General features: G+C 37.6%; 1 protein-coding gene across 1 annotated transcript in view; it reads left to right on the forward strand.

Moving 5' to 3' along the window:
- The window catches only part of LOC121869551 (protein MON2 homolog), a gene marked incomplete in the record, with an annotated part of 157,970 nt that overhangs the window by 105,531 nt on the left and 33,180 nt on the right, over positions 1–19,259 (forward strand). Inside the window, 6 exon segments of the mRNA XM_042370941.1 lie at positions 365–523; positions 4,510–4,652; positions 9,919–10,084; positions 10,711–10,845; positions 16,372–16,500; positions 16,819–17,003. Coding sequence (XP_042226875.1) covers positions 365–523; positions 4,510–4,652; positions 9,919–10,084; positions 10,711–10,845; positions 16,372–16,500; positions 16,819–17,003 — 917 coding nt within the window.

The raw sequence follows: 19,259 nt of genomic DNA on the forward strand, positions 1-19,259 counted from the left end.
ACGGGATGAAGACCTATAGGACATAATATATTAATTATTTATATATATATACGTATACTACTTATTAGGTTGGGTTGATTAAGCAGTAAATGTAAATTCTTATACTAATTATTTTTATTTTTGCAGTGGATCACATAGTTAATTGTGGGAAAACTGTTGACTATATTTTTTAAACTTCATTGTGTATAATAGGACATTTCTTGAAAGTAGAAATATGTCAACCCAAATCTGTTTTCCCAAAGAGAATGCTCACTTGACAGTTACTGCATGCTCACTAAACACTTAAGTTTTGATGACAGGAGTACAATTATTCATTTAAAAAATCTGGAAGGAATAGAAAGTATTTATATTGTTCTTGCCACAGGTGTCATTAGCAGCTCTCAAGTCCCTGCAAGAGATGCTTCAGGCTGGGCGGTCATCTTCAATAGCCTCCTCCAGCTCTGTTGATGATCCAGGTTCTCCATCCCACTTACAGCCACCCATCCCTGAAGACTCCATTGCTAATTGGAACACAGCATGGAAGGTGAGGTTATCTACATGTAAAGAAGTTTAGATATTTTTAAATATGGGAAGATTACTTAGATTTGCTTGGAAAAATGACCATAAAACAATGATGATGATGATAAGAAAAGTGAGGCAGAGTTACCCTGTTTAGGACATGATGGGTTGAATAGTATTAGAGGGGAAGAATAAACAGTATATAATTAGGGAGGAGGAGAAGGTGTGACAGGTTGTAAGCAAGTTCAAAAGTGGATGGAATCATGGTTGAGATGGCCAAGATATGAGGTGGAATAGTGGTAAAATGATGAAGAAGAGTGTACAGGCTATATATGACTGAGAGAAGAGTACCAGAGGAATGGCAGAGAGTGTGTACATTTCTGCTGTAAAATGGTAAAGATAACAAGAATTAATGTAAAAATTTGATATATTTTAGTCATTGAAATAATTGTAACAAAAACGTAACATCTTGAGTTCAAAAGTGGAATAGGATGTGTGAGACTTTTGAAGGCCAAGTTTTGGAGTGATATAAGTTTTTTCTCGGGAATAGTGGTGTATGGACTGGGAGCCTTCAATTGTAACACTTTGGTAAGAGTTCAACTTCAGTACTTAAATGTGTTAGGGGGGAAGTAGTTTAGTATTACTCTTTTGAGGAGGGGGTGCCTACTGGGTACCTCTGACCTTCCAGTCTAGGTGGCTTCAGTATAGCATGGTTTGTCATTGACATCACACAGTTGTGGGCAGAGCTTCTGGACGACCAGGTGGTAGCAGTGCGGAACTCAAGCAAAGCACTGTTAACCTGTTACCCTCAGTAATAAATTCAAATAACCACTGCTACAATTATTGTCTTACTCATTTAAAAGACGTAGATCAAAATAACACCCCCCCCCTGTACACACACACACACACACACACACACACACACACTGGATCTCTAAACCAGTTTGTAAGATGACCTAAATTGGAGGAAGGTTTGTAAACTTTGTGGTGAGCAAAACAAGGATATCTCCGTTAGCCAGAACAATTGGAGCAAGAGCACTTCCAGATATAAGAGATTTCCTGGTAACCAGAAAACTTTCTCAAACCCGGAAAAATTCCTCATTCCCGGAATATTATCCGGTTACTGGGAAAAGTTTCCGATTGTTTAAATAAACATCTTGCACAGACATACACTATCCCACTTCCCCAGAATGCTTCTGGGGGCTAGGGAATGTTTTGCTCGAGTCTACCAGTCTGTAAATGCAGTTCTAATTAAGCTAGAAACTCCATTTCCTTACTATAATGCAGTAATGTCTCTGTTAGCCGAAATCCCTCAAACCCGAAACTCTTCGATAGTCAGAATTGAAATTTTCTTGGAAAATCGTTCCCAAAGCTAGAATTTTCCAGAAATGTAGGATCATTTGGTGCCAGGTTGATAAAATATTATCCTAAAAGAATCTGTTTTCCTGAAAAATGAATCCCACACTGAACACCATGAGTCATTTGTTTACAAAGAGCAAACAGCTGATTGGCTTACCACAACATCTGTGTTCAACACTTACCGGTCGTAAATTAGTACAATACAAACATATATTTATCATCACTTAATAAATACTGTTGTAGTATATATTTATCATTACTTAATAAGTAATATTGTAGTGTACAGTGTTATGTATCTGCATATACAGTACCTTGGTTTATTCATTAATCATTTGTCTAAGTGTACCAGTAGCCAAACTGAGTCATCATTTTAAGAAGGTATCTTTATATCAAATACTATACAGTGTGTTATAGTGACCCCTGTTGTAAACTGGTCTACTGAAAGCTCTCACACGTACACATCGTGAGTAAATAACCTTCTGATACAGCTTATCCTTTTATTTTCAAGTCATATTACAAATTACATACAGTATTGTATTTTTTCTGTATTACTGAAGATGTTATATTAATCATGATGAACCGTAAATCATAAGAGGCCAATCATATGAGAATATAATACTGAATCAATAAGCAATAAACCTGAGGAATGTGGCAACACTTGATCAGCCTCATCCTGCTTACACACTCAAGTGTCTTAGTTCTCAGTAGGCCGATAGCAAATATGATTAGACCATTGTACAATATTCAGTAAGTGTTGTTCATTTCATAAGATTTTAAATTTTTTTTATACTATCGTATTTCTGGTAACCAGAGCATCTCAGAGTCCGAAAACATCTAATTCCGATATACAGTACAGTGAACTCTCGAAGATCCGGACTAAAAGAGGGGGACCACTTGTCTGAAAAAGCCTATTGTCCGAATCTTCCGGCGAATGTACTAAATGTATACACACGACAAAAAATATATAAAAACACCAAAAATACAGTACATATTATCCTAACCAATGGGGTTAGTTATACACACTTTTTCCTGTGAAAATGCCATAATTTTGAGCAACATATTACTGTACTCACTTTGTATTCAAGTGTACTACACTAAAGGACTAAAATTTTTATCTCTTGTGAAAGCTATGTGATGTTTATACTCAAATTATTCCTTATCTTGCAAGGATTCCAACAATGTAAGTTATATTCTGCTAATTTTAGTCTAACATTTTATAAGATGAAAACTTTAAGCCTAAACTACCTTCACCCTGTTTTGGGAATGCTTCTTAGGGAGGCTTCTTAGCCCAGAACCCCCCAATTTTTTGTCCGAATCTTCCAAAACCCAGATTTACCGGGTGCGGATCTTCAGGTGTTTACTGTATTGAAGTCCGATTTATTGAGGTTTTACTGTACTCATCAGCAGACACTTCACTCAGCTGACTGTAATGGTTAACTGTAATCACAAGTTAACACTTGCGATGGAGGTTGGGTGGGAGATCAGTGGGTCATGTTACTGACCTGACCTGATGCAATATCAGGTCACCCATTGTTGGGTGTTGGGACTTGGGGATTAGTGGATCTTATGACCTGAAGATGTCTTAAAGAAAACGAATGGTAAGGTGTTCCAGTGTTTCCCACTCTGAATGTACAGTAAAGTATACGTAACTGTAAAATGTTTTTATGTTCTTAAAATTGCTTTAACACTGTATTCTTGCCTGATTTTATTCTGGTACAATAATGTACAGTACTGCACAACACGAATTGTACACAAAAACAGCAGCTAGCGAGGGAACAACCTTCTACAATGGCAGTAGAATATGAACTAAGCGATCAAAGCAGCTGGGCCACCCACGCGTCTGGCAAGTGGGGATGGGTTGGAGCATGATGCAGTCTTTAGGAATACCCTGAAAATTTATTCCCAGATTCAGAAATAAAAATTTGCTAATATTGTCCAGAATTTTTCTTGGAATTTTCAGAAAATGCACCTGATATTCAACCTCAGAATTTGTTCCTAAACTCAGAATTCAGATAATTTTCTGGAAAAATTCTGAGCAAATTTCATTTCCGGCTATTGGAGAGTTCCGGGTTTGAGGGATTCCCGCTAACGTAGATATTACCATTAAATTTTTAATTTCCAGTCACAAGTCATGACCTTGGTGTCTACCACATCATGTATTAAGGCATCATGTAAGATTACTAAACAAAATTGATTACCTCATTAGATGACTATACTTACTAAGTGATATTCTAATTATACTAATTTTTACCTGCATTCAGGATTTGGTGAGAAGTTACAGATGTCACCTGTTCCATTATTGTTGTATGTGTTCTCCTGTGTGGGTGTTTGGTATTTGAACCATGACTTAAGTTTCATGTTACATGAACTGATGTACAAGACATAAGGTGCCAAACCTCAGAGGATTGGATGTTCTTTAGTGATTTTAGAGTCAATGATCAATAGTTATTGTTATTTTTGTATAACCAGTCAAATGGTATGCTGTGAATTTTCGGCCATTTTTTCATAAGCAATAACTTTATTATACTTTTAAAAAAGAATGCCCCATACAGAGTTCTGCCAAACAGATATGTTGGTAAGTAGTGCTGCTTACATGAAGTAATGTGCAATAATATGGGTACAGAAATATTCAGACATTCATCATACTGACAGGTTTGGCACACCATTGGTACTGAAGTGACCAGGCCGCCTCCTGATGAAGTGACAAGAGGATCAGATGCATATATCCCCTCACAACCTTTCCTCACTGCCTTAGTTCACATATTCCCACACCTCTTCCAACATATCAAACCACGGTAAGTATGTTAATCATTATAATTATTAAGAGATGAACCCCAGGTAGCCCCTGTGACTTGGAAGCTGTCAAGTTAGATGCTACCTGATACAGGAGTTGCTTTGCATTATGTTACTCAACCATTTAAGGGGAAAAGTTTGGACATTTGTGGCATTTTCATCTTAATGGTATTTATCTTAAACATCTTACCCATTAAATATTTTGTCCATTCCAAGCTTCTTTTTGTTTGTCCTTTTTTTTTTAACTTTACCACACTTTCTCACCTTTAACTTGACATTTGTGGCTGTTCTTTATGATGTACTGAAGTAGCTAGCTTTGACTTTAAGCTTGCTGAAGTTCTACATGGTAATACATTGTGGGAAAACTCATCAATTGCATTCTCTTGTACACAATATGGAATTATCATAGAAGGCACCTTTAGACCCAAGTGAAGTCAGTGGTACAGTGGAGTCACAATAATTCATAAAATACAAATTCACATTCTTAAATTCATGGGTACCTTTATTACTACGCGTACCTCTTTTAAATTTTGCTGTCGAATATTCATAATTTGCAGCTGAGCACTTGCTCCCACAGTGTTTATTTACATAAGCTATGAAAGTGGTGGAAATATCATTTCAAAGTTCTACTGTGACTTAGAAATACAGAAAATATAATAGAAATGTACAAAATAAGAAAAATAGAAAGGTGGGAAATGAATTGTATGTGAGAGGCAGGGCAGTTGGGTAGTGGACTGAAGTCGGAAGGGCATTGAGCGCTCAGGAACGTGGGGGGGCCCACGTTCCTCTGACCTCATCAATACAACAGTATGCAATTTCACCATAATTCCTGTATTATTTAGTCATTTGGCTACCGGGTTAATAAAAAACTATCATAAAGTAATTGTAATAAGAAGTACTGTATACTCATTATTAAGATATAGTGAGTTCTGCTATAACGCGTGTTTTGACAACGCGAATTGGCTCTAACACGATTTATGAATAGAGGAACGATATTTGTATAACGCGAACGCTTGTTAGCTGTAACGCGATTTTGGCTTACTATTTCTCCAATTTTGTGGTATTAACTGTGAATATGGTAAAGAAGAATATCTCCAAGAAGCTATCTGTTGATCGCATTCCCGGTGATGATCGTAAAAGAAAGGCTATAACACTTGAAGAGAAGCTCGATGTTATCAACCTCAAAATCACCCTTCTCCCCCATCAAGTTATATTCATATTTCTTCACGGTAAAGTGTTACATTTACTGTATGATTTCATTATTAGATATGAATGTAACATTAATTTAGACTGTGCTAACCTTTGTGTTAGGCTAACTACTAAAATTTTTTCGATTTTGAGTAGTACTCTGCACCTAACCCTATTTTCTCCATAAATCCTGTTATTTCTATTACGCGAATTTCTATAACACGATGATTTACAAGAACACAACTATCGCGTTATAGCAGAACTGACTGTATAGTGAGAATTTATAGTGGGAGGGATTGCAAAGTGAGGAAAATTGTAGCATAGCCGCATTAGTGTTTATCAATAAAATATGGTCTTGGGGAAATATTTCAAACACACGGCTAAGCAGAAGTTATTTATTGGTTAACTGAATGAACACTGCTAATTATTACTCACGGGAAACATTGACAAGATCAATACATACTCTGTTGTTACTAGAGAATATATTGCACTATGGTTATCGCTGACAATTTTCCCCTGAACATAAAATATAAAAATGGATGTACAGTACAGTACTTCCAACTAAAATTTTTCCCTCCAGGACCACCACTCTACTGTATACCAATGGAATACTTAATTGTACCCTGTGGGGGGGACCTATCAAGATGGGGTTTTGGGGCCTGTCTAGCTAAGCTCACAGCTGCAACTCATTCTGGGTGGGAGAGTCCTCCCCCTTCCTTTGGGTTGAAACTCGGGTCTGAGTGTGACTCTTAACCCTCTCAGCCTCACACGACGCCATTGTGGCATCAAAGATAAAAGGCAAAAAAACTTCTACTCAGCTTCGCGACGCCAACGTGGCGACCAATGGGCTATATTTTCAAATAACTCAAATACTATTCAGTGAAATTGACTGAACTTTGGACGCCATTTGACAGATGTTGTTTTCTTTGCATGGGCCTTATTACCTTCCCCAAGACGGTCTTGGTCATCGTGTGCTTGGCAGTGCAGCATGAAGCCAGTGTCACTCTGGCCATTAGAGCGAGAGGAGGGTACGATGCGCTGCCCTTGAAATTATTCCATGAGTTTTTGTGTTGTATTATTTTTCCTTATGCAGGTTGTACCTCTCTAGTCCGGCATTCTGTGGTCCGGAACGATTTTAGTTTGTCCAATAGGTAGATAGGCAGCTTTTTTTTTTTTTTTTATATATCTGAATTATTATTATTATTATTATTATTATTATTATTATTATTATTATTATTATTATTATTATTATTATTATAGGAGTATTAAATTTTTGCCCTCAGGCCCCAATGTGGGTCAGTGACCTATGCCCGGGTGGGCTAATCCCCAAAAAAAAAAGCCGCCGGGAAATTAAGGTTTGTTTACATCCGGCAGTTCAGCTGCTCTCTCTCTCTCTCTCTGCTTGTCTATACAGAGTACAACATTTAACCCTTCAATATATACGAGCAGTAAATAAGTGTTGCTTTCATATTCTTATGTAGAGTAATGACGATATGTTTTCAAATGTGCACACTTACATACGCGCAGTCTCACTTTTTTTTCTTTACCATTAATGGTTAGCTACTTATATTGTTCCATTTATTAACATTAAATAACATTACTTCAAACAACCATATTAATTTTTTTACATTAATTTTACTACAGCTACAATCAGGGTCTTATTTTCTTCAGTTTTATATGTAGAACCAATCAATCACTGGTTTTGTAAGCATTAACGAAAACAATGCCGGCAGCCGTCTCGTCTCCTCGTGTGTTTTAATATTCCACGTATTATTAATGAATTGTATTGTTCATTTTGCACACACAAACATTAATTCAATAAAAAAAATTCAGAAACATTAATTAAAATATATATGAATGGTAAATAAGTGTTGCTTTCATATTCATATGTAGAGTAATGACGATATGTTTTCACATGTGCGCACTTACATATGCGATCTCTCTTTTTCTTTACCATTATCGTTAGCTACTTCTATTGTTCCATTTATTAACATTAAATAACATTACTTAAAACAACCATATTAATTTTACTACAGCTACAATCAGGTTCTTATTTTCTTCAGTTTTATATGTAGAACCAGTCAGTCACTGGTTTTGTAAACAACGAAAACAATGCTGTGTCATTTCCTCGTGTGTTTTAATATTCTACGTATTATTAATGAATTTCATTGCTCATTTTGCACACACAAACATTTATTGAATCAAAAAGACATTCAGTAATAAACAATAATGAATCTTTTGTACAAAGAGAAATGACACTGTTTACACGATTGTGCACGTCTGAGCGTTGGTGAGCCGTTCAAACCTGTCGAAATTCGAGTTTCCGCCTTCAAAATTTATAATTGTTTTTTTTTGTGTGTTCCAATAAAAAACGTTGAATTAAAAACTCGAAATTTGAGAAGCTACTGTATGACATTTAGCCCTTCAATATGTCTTCAAAGAGACCATGAAGCAGAGAAAGTGGTGCTAGTGCTTCCAAGCGTAAACACAAGTCACTATCTATCCAGGAAACTGGTGAATTTCCATGGTCCGGCAACAGTCAGGTCCCGAGGTTGCTGGACTAGAGAGGTACAACCTGTACCACGATATTCTACATGCTTTGTTCTTTACTTTGGTATATAGTACATGTCAATGAACTCCATAATACAAGCAAAATCTAAATGGAAATCAAGATGTTTCTAAACATTTTTCTACTTTTTCAACTTATGCTCGAAAAAGGGGGCTTAAATTTCAAGAATTTTTAATTTTTTTATGATTCAATACAATTTTTCAGACAATTTTATGCTAGAAGAGACTCCATTACAATTAATAAAACAAATTTCATGGCAGTGAAATGAGTCCTAAATTTTATTTTTGTTTTCAACGATTTTTCAGCAAAAACCTCTGAGGCTGAGGGTAAGTTTTCATGGACGTATGTGCCCCAGGCTCCGAGGCTGAGAGGGTTAATTGGGTATCACTGCGGCTGGACTCCATCTGAGAGCGGGCTACTTGTTGGAGGCAGTATTTATATTGTTTACCAGGGCCATAGGCCCATTACTTTTCATCATGATGAGGGTGGGGATAGAATGTCTCTTTGTGCTCGTGGTGCCTTTTGGTGGTGGGTACAAGTTACTGCAGGCATAGGCCTGCTGGGTGTGTCCCCTTCATTACAGCTGCAGGAGGGCAGTGTTAATTGTTTCTCGGAGTCATAGGGCCATTATTTTTCACAATAATGAGGTGTATGACTAGATTGTCCCTTTGTGTCTGCCCGGTGTGTCCTGTTTGTTACAGCTGCAGGAGGGCAGTGTTAATTGGTTTCTTGGTGCTATAAGCTCCATACTTCTACAAATATAAAGGCAACAAATGATTGCCCCTTTGTGTGGCGATTTGTGGTCGTTTATGGTGAGGTGTCCTGCCTATAGGCTGTATACTCACTCGTTACTGATGTACTGTATGTGTGCTGTTTATCGGGCTCGGACAGCTTTGGTCTGACAAAGTCATTTTCTACTTATTTTTCCTGAGGAAACAAAATCCCACACTCAACCCCAGGGGAGTTACTGTGTGGTATTAAATTCCTGGTTCATTCTTTACATAGCATGGTCACAACCAGCCCATCACCTGCCTGTCTGGATGTTGTTGTATTGGCATAACCCACAGAATGATTATGAGAAGGGAAAGAGCAGTTTATGTAATATAGAACTACTTTTTGTACCCAAGTGACATAGGTGATAAAGGTTCAGTTGAAGGACAACAGGTGAGTACAGTACGTAGTAGGAGTAGAAATAGATGCCCTGGCTGAACACAGCATGCCTGATTGTCGTACAATCTGTGTGTTACTGTATTTTGATATTTAGTGTTTATTATAGTTGTGTTTTGTGTATTTTTTGGCTTCTCGAACCAAACTAATTATTTTCATTTAAATCAATTAAATTATATATTATTATTGGAAAATATGCATCAAATTAAGGCTTTTTTTTTTTTTTTTGGCCATACATTTTTTATGCTGAGAAATTATGTGAAACTTATGCATGCTGTTAAAGAATGTATTGTATGGTTGACCCCAGGGTAAGTTTTAAGCAGTTAATGTTTTCCATCTTTCAGCTTTGTTGTCAGTGACTTCACTCGGTTGGCGTCTGTTTTACTGGGCTGTGTGTCAGTACCAGTACATGGAGACTCATCGCCCTTCATCCTCCCTTCCTTCACTGAAGTTGTTGTTACCCCTCTCCAGGAGGGCATATTACAAGCCTTAGCAGGTGTGGAGAAGGAGGTATGTACTGTACAATGTTCATACTTATTTTCACCCATTTCTCACTTGAGCACATGATGTTTAGAATCAAGAGTAATAATGACTTATTTGCTCTCTTTCATTTGCTCCAACTGCTGTAACATACGTTCTGCCATGGTGTTCACTATGCACCATGTGAGTAGTAAAGGTTTTATGCTTCATTAGGCTGATACTTACTCATTATAGATGCTTTATTCTTCTCGTTTAGGGTATCCCCATCATCTTTCTGCATCTTGTGTCACTGATAACTGTCAGGCACAAGTATCTACACTCATTTAATTATCACTTTGGCCTTGTACTTTAACTTTTATTATATTTGTAGATGTGGGAGCCATTCGGGCCTTAAATCTGAATATTATTGTTGGAAATTACTGATAATTGACCTTGTCAGAGATCATCTAGACATTGTGATAAAACACTACTGAGTTTGGTTAAAATCCACTGCTATTTGGTCAAGTTATCATGATTGCCAAGTCACACACACACACACACACACACACACACACACACACACACACACACACACACACACTGGGGAAGGTATGAATGTTAATAATTTTAATGAGATACATATAAATTACCGCAGTGCTAAGAGTGTTTATTTACAGGTAACGGAAGGTAATGGAACAACACGATCAATGGTCCCACAGTTGTTCACACTCCTCCTGCAGTTTTCCTCCTACAGTTGTCAAGCCCCAAGTTATGGCAATGTTCTTACAAGACCTCACACCACTAAGGGATCAGTAAGTGGCCAGTTTTCTTGTGTTACTATAACCTACAGTACATTGTTAGTTAGTCTTTTTAGGTTATTATACAGTAAGTCCACGCTTAACGTCGTCCTGCTTAACGTTGTTTCTGTATTACGTCGCTAAACTTTAGAGACCAAAAATTTGTTTAACGTCCCGGTGATCCGTTACTACGTCGTTTTGCGTCGTCACAGACTGCATTTTACGGTGCATCACCCGCTCTCGTCTGGCTGCACTATGCTCTCTCAACTTGGCGCAGAGTCTCAGTGACTTACCACCCTCCTCCACTCCCGCCATCCCCCTCCTCCACTCCCGCCATCCCCCTCCTCCACTTCACTACCCACCACACACTCGCTCTACCACCTCCGCCCATCTGTGAGTACCAATACAAACTTAGTAGTTGTATATGTATGCATCATTTTCTATAGAAATGGCAATGTTTTTCTGTATATGTAATGTATTTCATGGGGCAAAGGGAGGCTGGGGAACATAACTCCCGTATTTTATCTATTTCTTATGGGGAAAATTGATCTGCTTTACGTTGTTTCGTGTAACGTCTCATTTTTAGGAACGTAACCCCGATGTTAAGCGAGGACTTACTGTAAAAGAGATCTGTACACATGCACATTCCCTTATTCTTTTTATTGTGTTGACATTCTCTGAAAATGTTACATCCCACACTATACTTAAGCTTGCATTTGATTCATAAAATTATTACTAAAAAGTAGTTGTCTATTGCGGCACTTAGAAGCAGAGGTGTAGTGCTGTGGGAACGGCGTTCCCTTACTTTTTTTTTTGGTAGGCGGAACAGCATTCCCTCACTATTTCAAATAAATCCGAACTTACAAATCTCTAACGTCATGAAATTTTAATTCCCACCCCTAGAAGAAATATGAGAAGTAATTATTAACTGTTTCTTTTCTCTTAGCTTCAACTGAGGCAGTGCTAGCTTATATTATGGACATACATGTATATGATTTGTTGCCTACAAAAATGTCAGTTGGTAAACAAGTTGAAAGGGCTGGGAACAAACCTCTGATCTAAACATTCACCATCTAATTACAATTCAAACCCACTGTTGTGTTGCCTACTCCACCCATGTGCTGATGTGTGTAGTGTAAGAGGTGTTAGCCTATTGAATAGCATACATCTGGTGAAAAAGTTACCATGGTGCACCAGTTGTTAACTTTTTTTAGTTATCCATTCCAATTGATATATATTTTTGTTGACCGTACTGGATGTTATATATCTAATAAAATGACACTGGAAATATTGCATCGTCTACCTTGGAATATATCCTAATATCCAGTGCATATGGCCTCAAAATATCCTTGAATTGGTCAGATTTAAAAAATTATTCCTTGGGGCTCACAGCGCCCTAGGACCCCCAGCTGTATGGACTCGCTGCGCTCGCCATTGTTCTGCCCGCTTCTAAGTAACACTTTAAAAATGCATTCCCACACTTCTTTATTTAGCACTACACTATTGCTTAGAAGTATGAATTAATTTACGTATAGGGTGTCCCACCAATAACAAAACAATAAACAGTACTGTATTTCATAAACTATCACAGGTAGAATCTTGTGGTTTTCACTAATAGATGCAGAGACTCACCAAGTTTTCCTCTCATGGTTTAATTTCTCGTGCCTCTGCCTTCCCGCCCACCTCATTGTGCAGTTATCTGGCAGAGTGGCAGCAGGGCACCATTCACAGTGCAACAGAAAGTGCAGTGTTGTTTTGAGTTGGCTGGATTCAAGTTTCCAGTTACTTTGCAAAGGAAATTCAGGAGAGAATACAGTCAGGATTCACCACAGTGACACGGCATAAGCAGTTAATGGAACTGTTGAGAAAGAAAGGAAGTGGTAACTGGGAAGTGGATGGTATGTTGCTGTGGTAGATCCTGACCATATTCCCTCCTGAATTTCCTTTGCACAGAAACTGGAAACCTGAATTCAGCCAACCGAAAACAACAATGCACTTTCTTTTGCACTGCAAATAGCATCATGTTGCCACTTTGCCAGCTGACTACACACAGAGGCAGACAGGAAGGCAGAGGCACGAAAAATTGAACCATAAAAGGGAAAATTTGGTGAGTTTCTTCATCTATTAGTGAAAAATCACACATTTCTATCTGTTAGTTTATGAAATATATCATTTTGTTATTGGTAGGAATTCTGGTGTACACCCTGCATATTATTAGATTTTATTTATAAGTTGTATCAGTATTAAAAGTTGAGGTCACTTGTATAAGTAGAGTGAGAAGAGGTTGGTGTTTTTGGCATATAGATACTATTACAGCAAGAAAAAATAATTACTGTGATGTCCCCAAACCAGGACTCGTTTCAATAAAGAATGTAGATCTGACATAAAGTAGTTTGTAGCTCTGACATATTTTGTATGAGTTCTACCCAATAAAGAGCTACACAAATCACTCTACAGTGGACCTCAACATTTCCAGGGATAATGTTCCTAAAAATCGATGTGATTATCATAACTGTCAATATTAATGCAGTGATATCCCCGTTAGCTGGAACAATTGGTGCAGAGCACTTCCGGGGATGAGAGATTTCCGGATAACAAGACGACTTTCTCAAACCCGGAAAAAATTCCTTATCCCAAAAACCTTTTCCGGTTACTGGGAAAAGCTTCCGAGTGTCTAAAGTGGACCTCTTGCACAGACACACACTAGCCCACTTTCCCAGAACGTTTCTGGGTGCTTGAGATGTTTTCCTCGAGTCGAATCTACTGGAATCCGTAAATATATTTCCAATTAAGTTAAAAACTTCATTTCTTTACTAAAATAATCCAGAATAGTTTATCTAAGAGCTTGATAAAATAAATATATTTAAAAATAAAAAATCGATATTATATGGGCAAGATTGAAGCTGTGTGTTACAGCAAAGACTTATTTTCAACTCCCATGGAGCCAGGGCCGGATTAAGGCCAATTGATGCCCTAAGCACAGCCCAACAATGGTGCCCCCTCGGCCCTCCCATTGCTTAACTGACAAGATATTAAGACCATGATTAAGACTCAATGAATACTGATGTTGAAATATAAGATAAAAAATTCAGGTTTCTTCCAGGCCACCCCACAAGCCAGATCCTACAATTTTCTCATCACTGATGTTAGACTAGAACCAGAACAAATACAGTTAAAGACAATTAAGAAATAAAAACAAAGAGTTGAAGTTTTTCAACATTTGATAATTATAAAAATCATTTAAATTAGACAGTTTTGATTTAACCTTATTTATTATAACAACTAGGCCTAGAGTTACTGCTCTTAATTTAGTAACACAATATATTTATATAGTTAAAATATCTACCTCTTTATTTTGTAAATATAAAGGAATTTAATATAATGAGAAATTCAGAAACTTACTTGTTACTTCACACAATCCACCTCATACCACACGTTAAAATAGACACATTTCGTTGATACTGCAAGAGCCTGAGTGAGGGCTGAGAAGCGAGGGAGCGAACTTAGACAATTTCAGACGTTCAGGAACATTCTTGAACGTGTATAAAATAAAGCCGTTTTCCATTGGGCAACGTGTCCTTTAAAAAAAAAAAGGAGCACAGTTTTCTTGGTTTAAAACCCTTACAAAACATAGTTAACGAACAAAATGGGATAAATATTTTTCACCAATTTTATACGGCGGTTTTACACTAGCCTATTAGGTTTTATCGCAAATATGATCTGGTCACTACAAGGCATAATACCTTCAAAAGAAAAACCTGTGGTGCCCCCTTCTTTTGGTGCCCTAAGCACATGCTTATTTTGCTTAATGGTTAATCCAGTCCTGCATGGAGCTGTGGGGGATTAGTGGGTCTCGTGTAACTGATCTGACCTGATGCAATGTCAGGTGGAGGTAGGATGGGGGATTATTAGTCGCATATTACTGACATGATGGAATGTCAGGTCACCCTTTTTTGGGTGGAGGAATAGTAGGTCTCATGACCTGAAGATGTCTTGAATAAACACGAAACCTTAAGTATTTTTAGGGAGATTGTGATAATTATAAGTGTAAATGAGCAAAGTTGTATCCCTTCAACATTTCGTTACAGAACATTTTAAAATATGGAGTGAGAAAGCAGAAAGGTGCGGGTAATTGGAGAGATGGAGTGGAAATGAGTGTTGCCAAGCGCTCCTCAAAAGCTGATATTTAACTTTCTACCATGCAGTCACACACATGCAGATGTGAGTGGTGTTGGGGTGTGTGTGTGGTTGTTGAAGGGTGTGTTTGTGTGTGATGTAGAGGTGTATGTGTGATGTGTGGGTGGTGCTGGTGTTTGCTGTTGGAAGTGAACCTTTTTGGGGGGTAGGGTCAGGTTGTCAGCCCCCTCCCCTCCCCCTTCCTCACTCAAGCGTGGCTAATTGTGATACGGAGATGAATTTGATACCATAATGATCCTTCATAAATTCTCTATGAAACTTTCCAATAAGCTATCCTTAAACGAAATATTTCTATATGATTTAGTGATGGGAATTCCATTCTTTTAATAAAAAAAAAAGAATAAGAAATGTTGATACAGGAGTCAGTAAAATCAGTTCTAATTTCGTTAGACATACCATTTTTTATCAAAATAATCCTGAATACTTTATCTAAAAGTTTGGTTAAATAAATATATTTAAAAAACAAAAGCTCAATATGATACGGGCGTGAATAGAGCTGTGTTACTTTTATCCTCTTCACCACTGATCGGCTCGTTAGTCGCTTGGGTGATCAGTCACATCTCTGTTACACACTGTTGGCAAGTGTTCTTGTGTACTGTATATATTGTACTAAAGCAGATTCTGTCATCTTTAGCCTAAAATAAGCAGACACTTCACTCAATTGACTGTAATACATAGCTAATCATGTCTTAACACTTGTGATGAAGTTGGGTGGGAGATTATTGGGTCTTGTTACTAACCTGACCTGATGCAATGTCAGGTCACCCATTGTTGGGTGGGGGTTTAGTGGGTCTTATGACATGAAGATGTCTTGAATGACATTTATTACCTATGAGGTATATACATAGTACTGTACTGTATTGTATATGAAGGGTACAGGTATTAATAAGTACAGATTATTACAGTAATGTATCTTTACTAATTAATGAAAAACAAATAAACAATATTGTATCATGAATGAGTCAGTACATTAGACAAACCTTGAGACGACCCTTTGGGGGAGGGGGTGGCGCAGTCACTTTTACCCCCCAATAGATCCTTCTCCCTCTTCCTAGTTCACAACAAATGGAGGGCAGATTAACGCTTGCTCAAGGATTTTGAAAGGAGAGTTCCGGGTTTGAGGAATTCCGGCTACCGGAGATATTACTGTACTTGAACCTTATGGGAAAAATGGGGTTAAGGACTACACCGACGGTGAAGTAGGGGAAGACTGAAAATAAGTAGAAGGCAGTAAATAGATACTGCATAGTGTATAGTAATGATGAAAAACTCTCATTAGTTGCTCATGATTGGTTGCAGGAAAGGAAGATCTTGTAATTCTATGTACAGGTAATCTTCTTCCAGACTGACTGGGTGACAATGAACTTTGTGCCATTTGCTGAGAGATCAATGTCTATGGTGGTGTCTCTCTACCAGAAAACTTCCAACTGGGAGGAAGTTATAGAGGCACAGGTGTTGAAGAATATTATCCAGGTGAGATCTGTTATTGGTTTGATGGAATGGAGAGAAGAAATGATCATAAAACTACAGTACAGTAGTGTGTTAATTTTAGATATATGTCTTGACAGGCTTCTGGTCCCTAATTTACTGTACACTTATTGTCATATAAAAAGGGTTAATTTTTAATTAATTCTACTCATTCTTATGATATTCTCATTATTGATTTGTGGAGATAAACTCTGCAAAAGTTGATCATTAGCGTTGTCACCTGAAATTTGTTGCCTGTGTACAAGATTTTGAAAGCAAAATTCTCATTTTAAATCCATATTAATGACTCCTCATAAACCTCAGGCCACTATAACACCCCTACGTCTGAAATATCGGTGTCCGGCTCAGACAACTTGGAAGTTAGTCATCACAACACTACTGACGGTGCTACAGGAGGGGCTACAGCTGGCCCGAGAATATCCTGTTCACTTTAGAGAAATGTGGCCAATTTTAGGCACGGCTCTGGACAGTTTTCTGTTTTCAAACAGGTAAAGTAAACCTTGATCATATTGTAGCTGTGAGTGTCATGGCTTGTTATTTCATGGTAAACTAATGAAGAAATGTGTTTTTGTATTGCTGCTTGGTGCTTGAACTCTTACACTTTTGTACATGTATGTGGAAGACCTGTGAAGCCAGTGTGTACAGTATTTCATTAATGATTTTGATATACTGCAGTCTACTTTTAATTTAAAAGCAAATAAGAAAGATATTTATTATCATCTCATCATTTCTACAATATCTCACACCTTCAGGGAATTCCCCCATTTGATGGGTTGGCCATGACTGAAGAGCTTCCAGGCTGCCCTATCACCACACACCTCCTTTGCCTTTTTTATTCTCTATATCTCCATAGTCCAACTCTCTTCTCCACCCTTTGAACCCATGATATAGTTTGTCTCACTCTACTCTATGCACCTATTAAATTACCCATGTTCACTTTCTTTGCTATCCTCTCCTACGTCCTTCTCATATATTCATACCATCTCAGGCAGCTTCTATTTACTCATTCCACCACTATAGTTTATACTTCCTGTCTTTTCTGGCATACTAAACATCCAATAGACTTCCCAAAGTCATTCCCCGTCAATTCCTGTAAACCCAGATGCAGCCCTCAGGTAATTCATCTCTTTGGCTTGAATTATAACATTCTGGTCAATTCCAAGCCCAAGTTTTACTGCCATAAGGTAGGAAGCATTAAACTACAGCTGAGTTCCTTCTTAACCTCCATGTTTACATTTCTTCCCTTCATTATATTCACATTCTCTATTGCTCCAGTCCTGTTCCTGTTCTCTCTCACTCCGCAAAAAACATCTGCATTGAGACCTGTTGAAATTACCAGTGGCCTCACCTACTCCCAGCTCAACATTCTTTCTGTCTGTCACTCTTCTTCTCATTTCCTTTAACACTCCATCAGTGTATACAGCAGGGTCTCTGAATACACATATCCATAGTATGCTACCTCGCTTATACGAGGTCTGACGACTAAGTTCGCGAATTAGCTGCGTGTCTCAACAGGCAGCAGCACTGTAATGAGTGTGAGTAGCGTGCGTGTGACCTTGATCCCTTCTCTTACTACCCCAGGTGTGTCATCGATCTCAAGCGAGTCGGACTTGTGCAGTGGCAGCCATTGTATTAGTGTTTTCTGGTGTTGTCGCAATGATGACAGATATTGTTTTAAAACAAAGAATGGATATCAAGTTTCTCGTGAAACTGGGAAAAACTGGGCCTGAAATTCGGGACATGTTAACCAAAGTTTATGATGTAAGAGTCGGTTTTTCTTACTTCAGATTTATTCTATTTATATTCTTTTCTATACTTATGTTCTTATATTCTTCTATTCTTAGTCTTTCTCTATATAAATATATATCTTATATTTCTTTGCTTATATTTTCTAAGTCAATATTCTTTTCTTTACTTCATTTCTTCTTTCATGTACAGTATATTACTGTACAGTGGTCCCTCGGTTAACGAGCACAATCCGTTCCAGCATGTTGCTCGTTAACCGAAAAACTCGTAAACCGAAACCATTGTTTCAATGGGTTTTTGGGTAATTGGTTCCAGTTCACAGAAAATTGCCTAAATTCAATAAAAAATGTAGAAAAGTACACTTACTTTGAGGTGTGTATGTAGAAGGCTCCTGGATGATGATGATGATGATGGGAATTAGAATGGGGATGTAGGAGAAGGGAGAAGAGAAGGCATTGGGGTGGAAGAGAAGTCACCCCATGGCACCATTTCACCCATAAAATTTTAGTTCTCTTGGTGTAATTCAAGATTCTTTTCTTTAAATCAACACTGCACTGCATTATATTTTGTCAATATGTAAAATAAATTTCAAAATGACCAATAATTTGCTTGGAAACACAGAAAAAAAGCATTTAGTTGAAGAGAGTCTCAAGCAATATATTACCTCCACTGAAAAGAGAGAGAGACTAACGCCTGTTTGTGTGTTAAGAAGGCTGGATGGCACGCCAGAAACTAGTTTCTTTACCTTCAATTATGTTCAATAATTGTTAAAATGACTAAAAAATATTAATATTAAACTTTTAAAATTATTGAATAGTATAAACTTCTTGATATTTACTAAAATAGTAAGGAATTTAAGCCCTAAAACCGATTACTGTATTGGCAGACTGATACTACAGCTGGTGGACCGCCAAATGCAAGCGAAAACATGTTGAGGTCGGCTTGTAAAAAAACTCGTTAATCGAGGGATTGCTCGTTAACCGAAGTTAAGAATCGTA

This window comes from Homarus americanus, unplaced genomic scaffold, assembly GCF_018991925.1.
Source record: "Homarus americanus isolate GMGI-L3 unplaced genomic scaffold, GMGI_Hamer_2.0 scaffold32583, whole genome shotgun sequence".
Lineage (NCBI taxonomy): Eukaryota > Metazoa > Arthropoda > Malacostraca > Decapoda > Nephropidae > Homarus > Homarus americanus.